This window comes from Melanostigma gelatinosum, assembly GCF_949748355.1.
Source record: "Melanostigma gelatinosum genome assembly, chromosome: 19".
NCBI classification, from domain to species: domain Eukaryota; kingdom Metazoa; phylum Chordata; class Actinopteri; order Perciformes; family Zoarcidae; genus Melanostigma; species Melanostigma gelatinosum.
Genome location: NC_136652.1, coordinates 13033127 through 13048958, shown reverse-complemented (window position 1 = coordinate 13048958; position 15832 = coordinate 13033127). Strand labels below are relative to the sequence as shown.

The 15832-nt window shown below is 45.9% G+C and overlaps 1 protein-coding gene across 1 annotated transcript; it reads right to left on the bottom strand.

Moving 5' to 3' along the window:
* Positions 1-1915: 1915 nt before the first annotated feature.
* On the bottom strand, positions 1916-7380 carry mycn (MYCN proto-oncogene, bHLH transcription factor). The gene is made up of 3 exons (XM_079290244.1): positions 7275-7380; positions 6184-6832; positions 1916-4004 (listed from the first exon to the last, which is right to left on the bottom strand). Exons 2-3 carry the CDS (start codon positions 6809-6811, stop codon positions 3235-3237), a joined length of 1398 nt encoding a protein of 465 aa, XP_079146370.1. The 5' UTR covers positions 6812-6832; positions 7275-7380; the 3' UTR covers positions 1916-3234.
* Positions 7381-15832: the final 8452 nt, after the last annotated feature.

Below are 15832 nucleotides of genomic sequence, written 5' to 3'. Positions count from 1 at the left end.
TGTGTGGCTTTAATGTACATCCGTCAGTGGGGTGTAAGCCCATTAGAGTTGTGTGTGTGTGTGTGTGTGTGTGTGTGTGTGTGTGTGTCTGGGCGGGCAGCTCCAGCCAGGCAGTCAGTGGGCAAAGGGATAATAGGTATTAATCAGGGTAAAGCCATTGCCATATGTCTGTTTAACGTAGGAGATGGCCATTCCCTGAACGCCAGCTTCCCTTGAAACAATTAGGCTCATTTCAAAGAGTAGATAGTTTAAATGTGGTTGAAGTGTGTGAGCATATGAGTGTGTGTTTTGGGGGGGGGGGGTTGAAGAGGACGGCACCTTGTGTGTGCGCAGCTGAGAGGTGCACAGTTTTATGTTTTTTCAACATAGAGGGGTGTGAGGCAGGAACTGTGGGACTGGACACTGTTACGATGTGTATGCGTGTGTGTGTGTGTGTGTGTGTGTGTGTGTGTTTGAGCAGTACTGTACATGTGTCTGCATGTTTGATTTCTTCTTAAAGGCCACAGCTACCATCTGAAGCAAACTGGCTTGTTTTTATTTCATTTTTTTCTCCGGCATGTTATTGTCCATGGACTTGTTTTCATCCTATAACCAAGCAGGATAAGCCATAAGGCAGATGGTAAGGGGAAGTCCCACAAGAGGACACGCACACACAAAGACACTAGATCCTGTCCCACACACACGCACATGCACACAGTAAGTGCGCACAAAGGCACCAGACCCACCAGACTCCTGTTATGTAATCCACAGTTCCACTCCCCCACCGAGAGGCTCAGTCTTGGGCTGTCTCGACTCCAAAACAAAGTCATCAGTCTTCGTATAGCGCTGTCTCTCACAAAGTGAACATACCTCGAGATCATTTTGGTCCTCCTCCACGGATGAATGGGGTCTGAAGCGGTTCAATGTGAAGAGCATGGCACGGAAAAAGCCAATTTTGAGTGTAAGTGTAAGTAATATATCGTTTCAGCTGATGAAGAAAGAGTCACCCTGTCATAGTATGCTAAGCAGTCGTTGCTTTTTTGGGGATAAAGGATAAATCAAAGTCATCAACAATATGTGTTGTTATGTCCTGTTAATTCCCTGCTCTGCAAGTCTTTTTCTCCTTCCCTCTGTGAACACACTGTCGTGCTGAATGGCTCCTCAGACCGTGGCAACAGATTTCTCTTTCAGCCTTCTCCAGAGAACGCCTGGCCAGACTCCTGAGTGGCACATATTTGGGCTAAGGCCCGGCACTGGAGGCACAGGGGAAAGGAGGGAAGAGGAGGAGGAGGAGGAGGAGGAGGCCAGAGCCATGTGGCTGATGTTGGTAAACAGTATCCAGCCTTGTCCTGGCATCGTGGCAGGCAGCGCACAACGCCGGAGATATCAGGCGCCCGGGCCACACACAGACCGGGACAAAAGGTAGACACACATACAGACATTTGCATTCATACGCACACACACACACACACACACACACACATGCAGGCAGAAATACACAGACTACTAACAGACAAATAAAAGACTCACTCTCGGTGTCTGCCACTCAGCAGCTGCTCCAGTTTCCATGGCAACAGCCTGAACAATGTAGTAGGAAGGGCTGTGTCGGTGCGAGAGGGAAAGAGAGAGGAGAGAGGAGAGAGTTTGTGTGCGTGTGCGCGCGCTCCGGCGCACTTGAAGTGTGTGTGCGTAGGTGTGTGTGTGTGGGTGGGTGTGAGAGGCTACAGAGGGGGAGGTAGCCGCAGGGTGCTGAGACAGAAGACACTCTCTTTATTTCTTTTGTCAGGATGAGTCTTTTGAAAACAGCAAAACAAATACGGAAATGTGGAGGCAAATAGAAAAGTAAACAGCGAAAAAGACAGATATGAAAGGGTGAAGGGGTCAAAGGTGAGGTTCACACTTTAGGTGACAGTAAAAAATCCACAAAGGCAAAGGGGAGGATTTTATGATGTCTATTTATTTTTCAAAATGAGGTATTTCAAAGTGCTATGAGTTGCAGCACTAAATGTACATTTTAAAAGTAAAAAAAAACAAACATCTTATATCCGTTTACCCAGTTCTATGCACCCGATAGTTACAAATATAAACAAAGGAGGAATAAAGAAAAAGGCCAGGTACATGAGGATAGAACACATTTGCTGTACAAAAGAATTATTTGAGATAAAAGAAGAAAAACGAGATAAAGTGAAATCTACCGAGAACTCATTTTCATACGAAAATATAAGTATCAAATTTAGTATGTATCAGGTTCACACTAAAAGCATAAAGGTGTGTAGAATTAGTAATATGATACAGTACAAAGAAAAAGAGAAAAAAAAAAACAATATATTGTTATATTACAAAGTTTCATGACTCTCAAAAATCGAGGCCTTACAGTACTTTCAAAGGTATATAAACTTCCAGTCTGGTTATTGGCAGCTTCCTGACATGTATAAAAAAAAACAAGGACAAACTGTATTACAAAACAAGGCAGATCTGAGTTTATTTGTCTGTACACTGTTGTTATATACAAAAGTGTCGGCTAGCAAGGTGCACAGTTATACATCCACTGACTTGGTTGGAGCACCAGTGTGAGAGAGGAGTGAGAGAAGGAGGAGAACCTGTAGTGGCATTGCTTATGTGACCCAAAACGCCTCAGTCGTTCTGTAGTCTCTTCAGTTTTGCAGTGGTGAAGGCAAAGTAAGTGTGCACTGCGTCTTGTACGTGAACTCTCCAAGCAAAGTGTCCTCTTATACCCATCCCCGTGGGAATCACCTGATTCCAGGCTGGTGTCACAGTGAGTACAAAAAAAAAACAAGATACAAATGATATAAAAAAACCAGAGGGAGGGAAGAGCCAGACAAGAACAAGGTGTGTCCTCTCTCCTCCCTCATTCTTTTCTCTTTTTGTATCTTTCCTCAATGTGACTGGATTGAAAAAGTAAACCCTAAACATTCTTAACGTCAACAAATGTGCAAAAAAAGTGGCGGCAGTGAAAGTCCGAGCATCCCCCCCCCCCCGGGCCACCCCCTCTCCCTTTCCTCCAGGTGTGTGTGTGTGTGTGTGTGTGTGTGTCGACATCTGAAGATAAACGTCCTCTGAGATGTTTGCGTGTGCACGTGTACACCAGATATGCAGGCCTGTGTGTTTGTGTGCAGTAAGTGTATAGGCCTATGTGTGTATGCATCTAATTGTGTTTCAGACAGACTGGGTTGAGGCAGGGTTGGGGGGGGGGGGGGGTATATGTGAGTGTTTCTGTGTTGTAGTGGTTGTCTGTTAGCGAGTCCTAGCCTGCTCCAGCCTGCGCATCAGCTGCTGCCTGCGGGCTTGAAACCTGTCCTTCTCCTGCTGGAGTCTCGTCTCCTCTGTCTCCAGCGAGCTCACGTACTCGGTGGCCTTCTTCAGGATCAGCACCTTGGCCGCCTTCTCGTTGTGCGCCAGCTCCGGCACGTGGTCGCGCAGCGCCAGGAAGCTGGAGCGCAAGTCGTTGCGGCGCTGGCGCTCCAGGATGTTGTGGTTACGCCGGCGCTCGCTGTCCTCTGAGTCGGAGCTGCCGCGCGGGCTGCTGTCTCCGCTGGAGCTGCGCTTGCTGCGCGGCCCCGACGTGCTGGTGAATGAGCTGCAGGATGTGGAGGAGGATGAGGAGCACGACGAGATGGTTCTGGTGGGCGGTCGAGGCGCGTCTGACGTCCTTTGCTTCTTTGGCGGTGGGGCGGGGTCGTCGTCTGACGTGTACGGTGACGGGGCGGCGTAGTTGTGCTGCTGCTGGTGGACGGAGCTCCTCTTCAGGATCAGCTCCTGAGGAGCTCTGCTGACGAACCGACTCACCACGCCGGACCCTCTCGCATCTTGGCTCTTGGGATGCACAGAGATAGTGACTGTGCCCGTCGCCATGGGTGATGCCTTGTTGATGGTGGAGCGCCTCTTCTCTACTGTTACCACATCAATCTCCTCCTCCTCCTCCTCGTCGTCGTCGTCGTCCTCATCCTCGTCGTCGTCCTCCTCTTCGTCGTCGTCCTCGTCGTCTTCATCGTCATCTTCCTCTTCTGGGGAAAAGAAAACAGAACGTGAGTGACTTAATCGCTCTGACACACCAAGCATTCCCACTATGTCATCGATGTACCAGCACGTGACAGGTATGCATGTATGTGAGAGGGAGATGAAGAGAGAGTGTGTGGGAGCGAGAGCGTTGCACAACGCTGTTTGCTTTAGCAGAACCCTCTTAATGCTTAGTGTCAGTCACTCCTCAACTAATCTACTCTGCAGGCGTTGACACGCTCAGTCTCAGTGCTGAGCAGACAGGCGGGATTTCTGCCTTTCCTTCTGTATCCCGCCTTCAAAATGTCTCTTAATCGTCTCCGGTGAGACGAGACAGCTTCAGTCTATCAGTTTGAGGCCACAGGCACTCTGACGGTGTGGGAGCCATTAAGAACGTCACTTTAACTTTAACCTCTGATGAAGTAAAAGACAAAAAAATCCTTTTTTTCCAGCTGAGCACTTCGTCTTAACCCTGCGCTGGAATCGAGGCAGCTGAGGCTTATCGTGGACTGGCGCCTTTGAAGATGAGAGGAAGTAGCCAATCACGAGGCAGAGAGTGTGAGGCCCAGTTAAAATGCCTTCGTGATAATGGCTCTCATTATCAGCTCAGGAGCATCTGAAGAGTGTGGCATTTTACAGCTTACAGTAACCCACTTCAGACACCGCTGCACCAGGATACTGTCTCAAAACACTCACTGAACACACACAAGCTCAATCTGGCTCTGGCATCAAAACAAAGCCGGGCACAGCTGGGTGGATGAGGGGGCGTGGCTGCCACATGTGAAGCTGTTTGGTGTTTCACTCTCAGAATGGAACAGCTCATTTATTGGAGCTGGAAAATGTATAAATAGGAGGAAGTGTACAACATGTCTATCTGGGGGGGATACAACATTAGCCAAGAGACATTTTTCTTCTCTGCCACTGTCTTGCAGCTGTACGGCTGCGTTTTGGAGTGGGGTGTCCCTTGTAATCAATAGGAATACTGTCCGAAATGTATTGAGAAGCCTACATGGTAGCCTGTATAGTCTGTCTCTTTGATGAGAAAGCAAATCGGCCCTGCAACACAAAGAAGGACGCGTCTTAACGCTGCGCGCGGCGGAAGCGCATTGGAGCGGTGCTGTGCGCAGGGTTTGTGGGGCGGCAGGCGATCGGATCGCCACCCTTTAAGCCTCGGAGCTGGAGCGGCGCCAGGGAGACAGCTGTCGAGATGGAGCGCTCGTTCAAAGCTGTCACCCCCCTAATAGAAGAAGCCAGGGCCTTACTCCGTCCTCCTTTCTTCGCGGTGGAGGAGGTGTTTGGCAAGGCTGGCTGAGTCGACCCTCTGTGCCAAGCGTGAGGCCTTTGTGCTGCTGTTTCACAGCGAAAACACGCTGATAAGACTCGTGAGTGTTTGTTTCGGGAACTTGTCGGCGGTAATAGATGGGAGATGAAGTCTTAAATACACACGGCACTCGTTTCCCAATCAAAACACATACTACTGTCGACATTATAACAAGAAAAGGGAGTGTGTCACTCTATATTATGTATTATATATCTGGGTGTATAGCTTTGTTGTGGGATATCCTGCCTTGTGCTATTACAGTGTAATGTTCTTCTTCCTGGGGCTCATTTTAGTTATCAGCTGAACTCAAGGCAGCAGTTTGTACAAACGGTCCATAATAAGTGCCAATTTCTCACCCGCTGCGCGCAAATTGTCCCTTAATCCGTGCGTAATGAAAGCCTTCGCGGCACCGCGAACCAGACACTTTATCAGCTCATCACATTATTGAACACCTTTTCATCTCCCCCTCCTGCTACCGGGTCCGACTGCAGTCACTGACTGTGGCGTCTTTTTGTTTGGCTCGGAATGTCAACGGAGTTCAGGAAGGCACACAATTCCCCCATTTTACTGCCATCTGCCGGATGAAGAGCCCGCTGATTACGTAAACCTGCTTCACTGTGTCACTACTCCACTGTGAGTGTGTGTGTGTTCTTATGTGTGTGCGTGTAATGTAACGAGATAATCCGATTCTGGGCCAGCCAATAATAACAACAAGATGATAACAACAAAAACACCAATAATAATGCGAATACGTATCGTGTAATAATGACAATACTGTGATATTTCAGTGTTGGATGTTTTCTGGGCACGATATCATTTCATAAACAATGGAATGAAAAGCCTTTAGCGTGTCTTTAAATTCTTACCGGAGTCACTGGGAGCGCTTCCCTGGGTTGTGGGTGTGTTAACGGTCCCGGTTGAGTCTCTGCTGCCGTTCTTCTTGTTGACCGGGAAAGGGAAGACGACCGTGGGGTCCACACACTCTGGTACCGAGCTGCGGCTCACAACCTCCGGCGCTTTGACGACACACACGTTCCTGCCGCCTCCTGTAGCGGTGGAAATAGCCTTGCCGAGTTTCTCCGTGACCACCCGCTCCAGCTTTTCCCTGGCGGAGAAGCCACTCCACATACAGTCCTGGATAATGATATTGTTGGGGTTAGTATCCAAAGCGGAGCCGAACAGGTCCACATCGTCGGACGCCCCCCATATATCGTCCTCGGGCAGGAGTAGCAGCTCAGAAGCCCAGTCCAGTGGGTCCCCCAAGCCGAAGCCCAGAGGGTCTGCTTCCGGGGAGGCAGTCGCCGGCTCCCCCGGTAGCGCGGCTCGGCTCGGGGAGAGGGGTGGAGTGGGCAACAACTCGAATTTCTTCCAGATGTCCTCCCCCGGTGGCGCAGAGTCGGGACCACAGAAGTAGAATTCGTCCTCATCCGGGTAGAAACACGGTTGTAAGGAGTCAAACTCCAAATCGGAGTTTTTACTTATGATCGCCGGCATTCTATCCCACAATTGAAAAAACTGTAAAGGAACAAAAGATACTTTAGTGTCCAAAAAGGAAAAGCGCGTCTCTGCCCATGCCCTCTCTCCTCTATCACACCTGAAAACTACGCTTCAGAAAGAGCATGAGTCAAAGCCCACACACAGGCACACAGTCTGCTCCACCGAACTCAACACTTACTCCTCTGTGGGGTTTAAAAACCACACACATCTCTCAGGAGAATGTGGGTAAATGGGACCGTGACGCACGAAGGGTGCACAACGACGCATTGGCTCACTACTCACTTAAACATGCCAGAGAATGTGGTTTGGACAACAACAACAAAAAAAAAGCGTGTTTGGAGAAAAACACATGGAATGACAACAATCACATCCAATGGAGAGTCTGTTGTGTGTAAAAAAAAAATATCTGGAAATAATAGCACGTCTCTCAATTTAACCGCTGGAACGAAAAGATGCTCACCTTGTCCTGACTTGGGATGGTAATGTGCGAACCAAAATATTCTCGTAACTCGCAGGCAATAATACAGACACCAGATTTGGAGCAGTCATCTACTTATGGAGCACAGATAGTCCTCTGACACACATTGTGGCTGGCTGCAGAGTGTTATACACTCAGATCTGCGGGAGGAAAGCAGACTCCGCCCTCCCGGGCTTGGGGGGGGGGGGGGGGGGGGGTATACAGACGGGCTTTTGGGTTTGATGCGGCGCGGCAGACAGGCTGCCTGGGAGCTTTTCTTCAAGGTGAGTCGAGGGGGAAAAAAAGCAGCCTAAACATCGCATGGAAGAATGAAAGCAAGAAAGAAAGAGAGCGCATGAAAGAACATGTATGTTATTGACAGCCTCGGGAAAACTGTCTTTTCTCTTCGTCCATCGCTCCACTGGGATGTCCGACCCAGGATCAGCTATGAAGCAGTGCAGCAGGCTGGATGCTGACCCGAGGGGCATCAACCGTCCAAGTGAAGGGCATTGCTTTCAAACCAACCCCCATACACACACACACATGATCATCATATGATCCATTTATTTATTACACATTGATAAAACAATTCGTGTTGCTAAATGGCAGTATTTTAACGTGAATTGATTTTTGTTTTTTCATTTAACAGATCAAATAAAAACCAACTGGGTTTAACTTGTCAATTATAGTGGCGGAATACTTATTTCTACAATAAAATGTGTAAGCATCACTTCTGATAAACACACACTTTGAGTATTATCCATTTCAAATGGTGTGTAGAGATGCAGTCCTACGCTTCCCACTGCCCTTCTCCTGCTCTCCTGTAGACCTCTGCATATCATTTTCTCTTTTGTCTGTGGGTAATCCAGCATCCCTGGATGAAAGGCGAAGTAAGGCTCACATGCGCCCTCGTACGGACACTTAGGGAACAGCAGCAGATACTCGCACCATCACCCAAACACAGCGAGTCAGCGAGACAAAGAGATACAAACATAGAGTCGATTCTTTTCTAAATTAGAGAACGACAATGCCCCTCGGAGAAAATGACAAACTCCTCTCGGGCTGCAAGGAGCAACACTTCCTCGGGCAACAGGCAGTAGGTTTGGGGGAGATGTCATCTGTCTCCGGGATAAAACAGGATCCGAGAAGAGCATATGTTACGTAACCGCAAGCGGTGGTTGTAGCCTGGAGTCATTCCCATTCCCTTTTCTAATGACAGATTAGGAGGAATGGCGTATCTGTAATTATGCCCGCAGGCACAGGCGTACACACAGTTCCTGATGTTGACTCATCCAGGGACAACGTTTACAGGACGGATTCCAGTTGAACGCCAGCTGTGAGCAGGAAGAATGACAGCTTCCACTATTTGTCAGCCAGACAATAGGTGATGATAACACCAGCATTTGGAGGGAAAATATATTAACATTGGTAATTATATACATTATAAATGGTAATTTCACAAATCGTGCATCTACTATATAATTGAATCAAATGAATTCAATATATATATATTGAATTCATTTGATTTGATACCCGAAACACACTTTTTAGTCCCTGCATAGAAATATTTGTTGGGGGTTGAGTTCAAAAACCGCAGCCAGTGAAAAGTGAGAATCCGCAGCTGTTTTGTCCACAAAGTAGGAATAGCAGGGAGTTTCCTGGGACTGGCGACTGCTCCCAGCAACTGGGGAGATGGTTTGGGAGTCAAAAAACTCCCCACAGGCTCTTGTCCGTTTTACTTTTTTCCTCAAACTGCTGCTGAGCTCTGACTCTGTAGCAGCAGCAGCAGCAAGCAGAGGCAGAAGCAGCTTCCTCTTCTGTGAAAAAGGGACAGAGAGTGGGAGTGAGAACAGAAGGGAAAGTTGTTTTTGCGTGTGCAGTCAGATGGGTGAGGACAGGAAGCACTGCTGCTTGTTTTCTGTGGACCAGCAGAGTAAAGATGTACGTAAACATGCCGATGGATCGTCGGCCTCATGCTTTTGTGTTCGAGGGAAAGACACTTGCTGAAAGGGCTGAGTGCATTCACACAAACTGCACATCAACCCACTGATTAGCACTACAATTGCCCAGTTGTTGATGTGATTGTTTGTTTGTCTATTTGCTGCTAATTTGTATTCATATCAGTGAACCCATTCGCTCATAAATAAAGCACATTCTCTGTCTAAATGATTGCTCAATATGTGGCTAATTACACAGTCTCCCTCATAAAGTGTCCCCTGCTCACAGTGGGTCGTCCTTAGATCAATAGAAGTCCCCGTGAAAGTAGACAGAGACGTAGAGAAGAAGGCAGGCTTGTCAGAGGTGCACCAGTGCTGGCGTCTTTGCCTGTTGTTTTGATGGCAGTCATGGCATGCCCATGTCTCCCTCCCACCATTCACAACTGGACCGGGACATGGATGGTTAAGCAATTAGGCCAGTTTTGATAAAAGATTCATAAGTCACCCCAGTGGCTAGTGCAAAGGCTAGCATATTGTGAGTAAAACCAGCTGCAGTGACATCGGGACAGGCTGTGTTCGGTGAGAGAGCACGCACATCTTATCAATATTTGAATTGTGTCTGTGTGTGAGAGATGTGTGTGAGAGGTGGCTGTGTAGGTTCTTATTGGTGTCATTGCTTTGTTTTCATGATAAACGTTGAGGGGTACAGCTATAGATACAGTTTATATTCACACACAAACAAAAGAAATGCTGAATATATATATTGTCCAGCCCTCACGGACTTATTAGAAAAAGAGCTTGTGTCTTCTTGCAGGCACTACAAATAAAACACACCATCAACCAAATGCATTCTGTAAATGAATCACGTTCTCATAAAATCTGAAACTTTGTGAGTTTTGTATCATTGGGCAATAGCGTGCTCCTCATTCTGGCATTTACAAGTGTCTTAATAATCCATGTCAATTTAGAACAAGCAGAGTCAAACATCTACCAACATGTTATAAAAGCCTTATGTGGGAATCCAGCAGCTTGATATGTGGTCCATATAGGACCCTGAACAAGACGACACGAGCTTGTTAACCCACCAATAGTTCCCTCTGTGCAGCGCTGCACGGTGTGTCCTCACTCGGTCTGTGGAAGGCGTTAAGACTCCTCTTCTTCAATCACGTCAGGTCAGACTCCACAGCGGCATCTTCTCCTCAAACAAACCAAACCTCAACAAGAGGCCATGTTTGTCCATGATCCACATCATTACATTTCAGCTCCAGCAAAACCCTCTGCCCCCAACACATCCCTCTTCACCTTCGCCTCAGCCCAAACTAAACCAGGCGTTAACCTTATCCCTGAAGCCACTTAACGGCAAACCCAGTCAAACATCACCTCCACTTTTCATATCCTGGATTGTTTTATACGGCCCCTTATGTTTTTTTTTAATAATATGCAGGGGACAGACTTCATTGACAGTACCTCATGTGTTTTGCTTGTCAGCAGTTATTACTAAAACTGTGATAAAAACATTTAAGAATTGATAAAAAAAACACATAATAAAATGTAGAGTAGTGTGATTACTGTGATTGGTGTCGACAGTGATTCTCCCGAGGAATACCACAACGTTCACATGTCATTTTTCTGTTATCAGGTCGGAGGCGTTGGTGTTGTATTTTCTGTTGATTCAGTGTCTTGTCAGAATTGCTCAAGGGTACTTGTCTAGAAGAGGAAAAGATCATTTCTGCTTTGTGTCCCACACTCGCTAGATGGAATCTAACTGTACGTGACCCCCCCGGATGATGAATCAGGTAAAAGAGACTCTTATGCTTGTGATGTTGCTGCCAGAGATGACGTCATCAAGATTTTTTTGCAAGAGACTTGGCCTTGTAGAGAAAAGCAGGAGCGAGTTGCAACAAATCCCCGAGGAATTTGTACGAGATCTTACAGTAATAGCAATTCCTCGGTGAACAACCCTACCAAAACATTTTCTCAACCATCATAAAGTTATTTTGAACATAAACCATCATGCCGGGGAGAAAAAAAAAAAAGAAGTTTTTTTTCCCATGTCTATTTTGGGGGATATTTTCCCATCAAGTCGATTTTGAGAAGAATAAACTTGTAGAGGAAGTGTTTTGGCCTTTTTGATTTCAGATTTTGAGGGTGCCAGAAGTGTGCTTGTATGAAGAAGCGGCTGCTGTCTCGTTAGATCTTGCCTCCAAACTGTGTCCCTCGGTCTACCGGTACAATTATACCGGCACTTCACATGATTCATGGAGTATATCAACAGCACTTTTTCCACTTGGGTAATGCATGTATGTTTTTGCCAGGGCCTCGGGAGTAATCCATTCCACCCAGGTTAATCCTTCCTGTGTCACACAGCAAACCTTAAATATCGATACCGAGGTACACGCCTAGAAAGTAACAGAATATATTACAGTAAAGTCCCGTTTAGCTCATTTACGTGGATACGTTTCATCAGTTAGAACGTGAAGTACTGTCAGCTGTATCATATCTCAGTGCGAGCCAGGATAGAGGTTTGCTCTGCTGCTGTCATTGAAGTTTGCCGTTAAGGAAGTACCGGACACATTAGCAGGAAGACATGCAGTCACCAGTAGACCAGGGGAAGAATGCGTTAAAGATTTCACGCCGACGGTATCCAGGCATGCTCTCGGTGTGGGAGATAGATGGTGAGCGATATGCACGTTTTCTCATCGTTTTGCTAAAGTGAAAGTATAGATTAGAAACATATAGCGGTAGCTATAAGAGAGGACAAACATTCTGAACAATAAGTGTTCCTTTCTGTGCATATTTCCTTATCGTGTCCCATGTTTGTAATTTCTGTTTATTCATTCATTGGATTGATCAGTTGCAGCCTTCACCAGTTCCCATTGGACCGTGAAATGGGAGGTCATTTTGCATCACTGTTGTTGTACGGATCACATTGCCAGTTATAGATCAAGTCACAACCGTCAATCGATGAGCTTGGCCCCGAAGGTGAACATCATTAGGAGACCCGACGATGAACTGGAGATCAATATCGGTGATGGATTAACCGGAACGGGCTCCAGCAGCACGATCCAGTCGGTTTGATCGGCCCCGAGAGAGCTCCTCCGCCATCCGCTCACCCACGGTCACTTAGACACCGTATCAGAGTGACATGGGCACCCTTCGACACTTGCTCGACCCATTTTCAAAAAACCTCTCCTGACTGCCCTGAGAGAAACGTTTGGCTCGGCCGTTTAAAGAGTCACGCATAAATTTAGTTTTGCCTTGACAGTTTTACAGGCCCATTGTTGCTCTGTGTAAAAAAAAAAGAAAAAAGGAGGCTTTGGTGAGTTTGTAGGGTCGTGAATCAGGGGAAGGAAGCCTTATTTAACTGATGTTGATGTGGGGGTCAGTCACAGCCCGTTAAATGAACCCAAATAAGCAAAGACGTATAAAATGATCAACGCCATCGAGCTATTTGTCTGTCAGTGCATTTTTCTGTCTGTAGGTCACTACTGAGCTATGTAGCTATCTACCATGTTACACTGGAGCAGCATATATGCCACTGAAGAGCACTCTATTTTGAAACTAAATTAGAAAGGCTATAGGTTGATTTAAGTTCCCATAAATACAGTATAATTTGGTTGATTGACTTAAAGTTGCTATCACCAATATTCTTATATAAATAAAAAGATCGCTAAAGATGACTAAAAGTGTTGTTTGTATATTTATCACCCGACTCTGCAGATCCCTTTCGCTTTGTCTCGGTTTTACAGCCAGAAATGTACCCATTTGGTTTGCTCTCACTGCTCCCGTTGTATAATTTCCAGATACAGCAGGCAGCCGTTTACAACAAAAAGCTCTAAAAACCCAAAGTATGCGACCTGCTCAGCAACAAACATCAGTCACACAAAGTCAGCTGTGTTTTCAGCTTGTTTCCACTGCCCCAAAGTGGCCAAACATTTTTTTGATTGATGGCATGGTACTATACTTTGTTTGACAAACGCATATAAACAGCTTGCCTGAGTCCCCAGGGTTCTCATTTTCTGCGTACCATACAAGTATTAGACTTTTCCTTCTCAAACGAAGAAGCAAGCATTATGCATCTGCGTACTTCAACGCAGAAAAGACAAATATGTCAACGGATGTTGTGTTGAAAGGGCCGTGCAGGCGACCTCACCTGACTGGTTGTGCAGCTGGTGGTTATAGCTTTGATAGAAGGGCCGATAACAGATAATGCGTTTTGTGTATTCACAACAATACCAGCGCGACCCCCGGCTGGAGTTGGAGGGTTGGTGAGGGTTCGAGGGGAAGAAAAGTAGCGAGATAGCGTTCCGCTAAGTGACTTGTTTATTGTGATGAACACTGATGGAGGCTGAGATACCCAAGAGATTTTGAGCTCAGCCCACACAGACTCATGGGAACGCAATCAAGTGCCGTATGTTCATAAACACCAGCCACATGTATAAGAACAGGTATTTCATTTGTTCACTTACTCTGACTTTAATCTACACGTGTACACATAACCTGCAGAACAGAGCAGAAAGAAGCCCTTGGCCCCTGTGAACCCTGCAAAGCCCTCCTGGAGATCAATGAGCTCTTTTTAGCATTCCCCTCCTCCTTCCTCGACCCGTCTTTATCTCACTGCATTTGTTTTGATCCTTAGGGGTCATTAGCCAGATTAAATGTTTGTCCGCTCACAAAGAGAGATGGTTAATATGTTTCAACGCATCCATTCGTCAGCTGCCTTGTCTCTGGCTGCACTGTGTGTGAAAGGGGAGCTCAGCGTCTCAACTGGCATTTCAGGACTTACAAGCATTTCAACACCTCTGGCAAAGAGAGGCCTTCAGTCCGTGTGTGTTGGTGTGTGTGTGTGCATGTGTACGTGCATGTATGTGTGTGTCTAAATACATTCCTCCTCAAGGGTTGGGTTCCCAGCCTCCTGGTCTATATATCACCCCAGACATCATCAATGTGCAGTTTGGACGAGAAAGAAAAATGGAACGTTTCACTTCCTGCAAACATGCTCCGTCCTGTCAGTCCGCTCCAGTCAGATTAGCAAGAGTTACGAGACCCGGTCACGGAGAGAGGAGAAGAGAAGAGAAGAGAAGTTCACGCCATCCAACAGCAGGAATAGTTTGCCTGGGAGGTGCGAAGAAGGAAACCAAGGCCATAAATTTGGGTTGAATGTTTGTGTTGACAGGAAGTGGTGTTGTTGGCACCGTTTTAACGGTATCATGCTGAACCCTGGCCTAAACAGGAAGTGAGTGTTCAAGAAAAACGTCTGTCCTAACAGCATATAGCTATCAGTGGGCAAAGGATCCATTTGTCTCTCTGATGAGTGATTCTTTCCTCCTGCGCTGGAACCTCCTGTGGTATTCAGAGCTCCAGGTTCTGCTCATAATTTTAGCCCTCACGATGTGTGTCACGTCTGTTAACACTACATACGTGGCCTAAATGCCTTTGTGTGGTGTGTGTGTGTGTGTGTGCATGCATGCGTGCACAGTGAGTAGATGTATGTGAGGAGGTGCAGCTGTGTTGTAGTAGTACTGAAATGATCAGTCGTGATAACAGCAGTAACCGCAGAGTGAGTGCTGTGGTTGTTGCAGTCGGAGTGCTAGTATTAAGAGTCGTGGTAAAGATAGTAGGAGTAGCTTATTAGGAGGGGATCGATTCGATTAGATTCAACTTGTCATCGTACACAAATGCGAAGAATCAATACAGCAAAATGCTGTCGCAAAGTATATGAAGACACATAAAGTTATAGTAAGATGGGATGTCCAAAAACTCAAAGATCTATACACAAGATGTGCAGTACAAGTGATTGCAACCATGATGTCAGTAGTATAAACATGATATGTACAGTATATTGGACAAAATACATTATATATATATATATATATATATATATATATATATATATATATATATATATATATATATATATATATATATATATATATATTACATGCACGTATATGATGTTTGCACGGTGTAATTGAAGTTGTTTTGCATAGTTGAAAATGTCCAGAGTTAAATTCAGAAAACGCTGATAAGTAGAATATTCGACAAACTAAAAGATTTCAGTGTTCAAGAGATTGATTGTCATTTTATCCAAACACAAAACTAACTCCAATCAAGCACCCAGTCGGAGATGATACACATATCAAAGATAATAAAAATATTAAATATTGACGGATACAATTATTAAGTTCAACAAAAAAAGAAAGCCAACACATGAAGCACAAGGAAACAACAACAACAACAACATATTTGAGTTACTTCTACAGTGGTCCAAAGAAGATCAAGTGTTTTCATGTGCAGAACAAAGTAAGACAACTCGACCACAACAAACAAAACAATTCTCTCAAGTGTGTGTGTGTGTGTGTGTGTGTGTGTGTGTGGGTGTGTCCCGATTTGCACTGACTCACCTTGGATAAATCTGTGATGACTAATATGAAATGAACATTAAGTGTGGGCCCATTTCACCTGTCAGCTGATGAGGTGTTCTATTTATTTATACGTCACTTGCTTTTAATGCAGCTTGAGGAAAGTAACAGCGTCAGAAACAATGAAGACATGAAACGTACCATGTGGACATCTAATACATGATTGGACAAAAAAAAGGAGGGATTATTTGCATGATTACCT

Excerpts from the sequence above, each read along its gene's own strand:
- mycn (XM_079290244.1), bottom strand. The coding sequence starts at position 6,811 with ATGCCGGCGATCATAAGTAAAAACTCCGATTTGGAGTTTGACTCCTTA. Across the intron at positions 4,005-6,183 it reads AAGCGCTCCCAGTGACTCCG|AAGAGGAAGATGACGATGAA; the intron begins GTAAGAATTTAA and ends TCTTTTCCCCAG.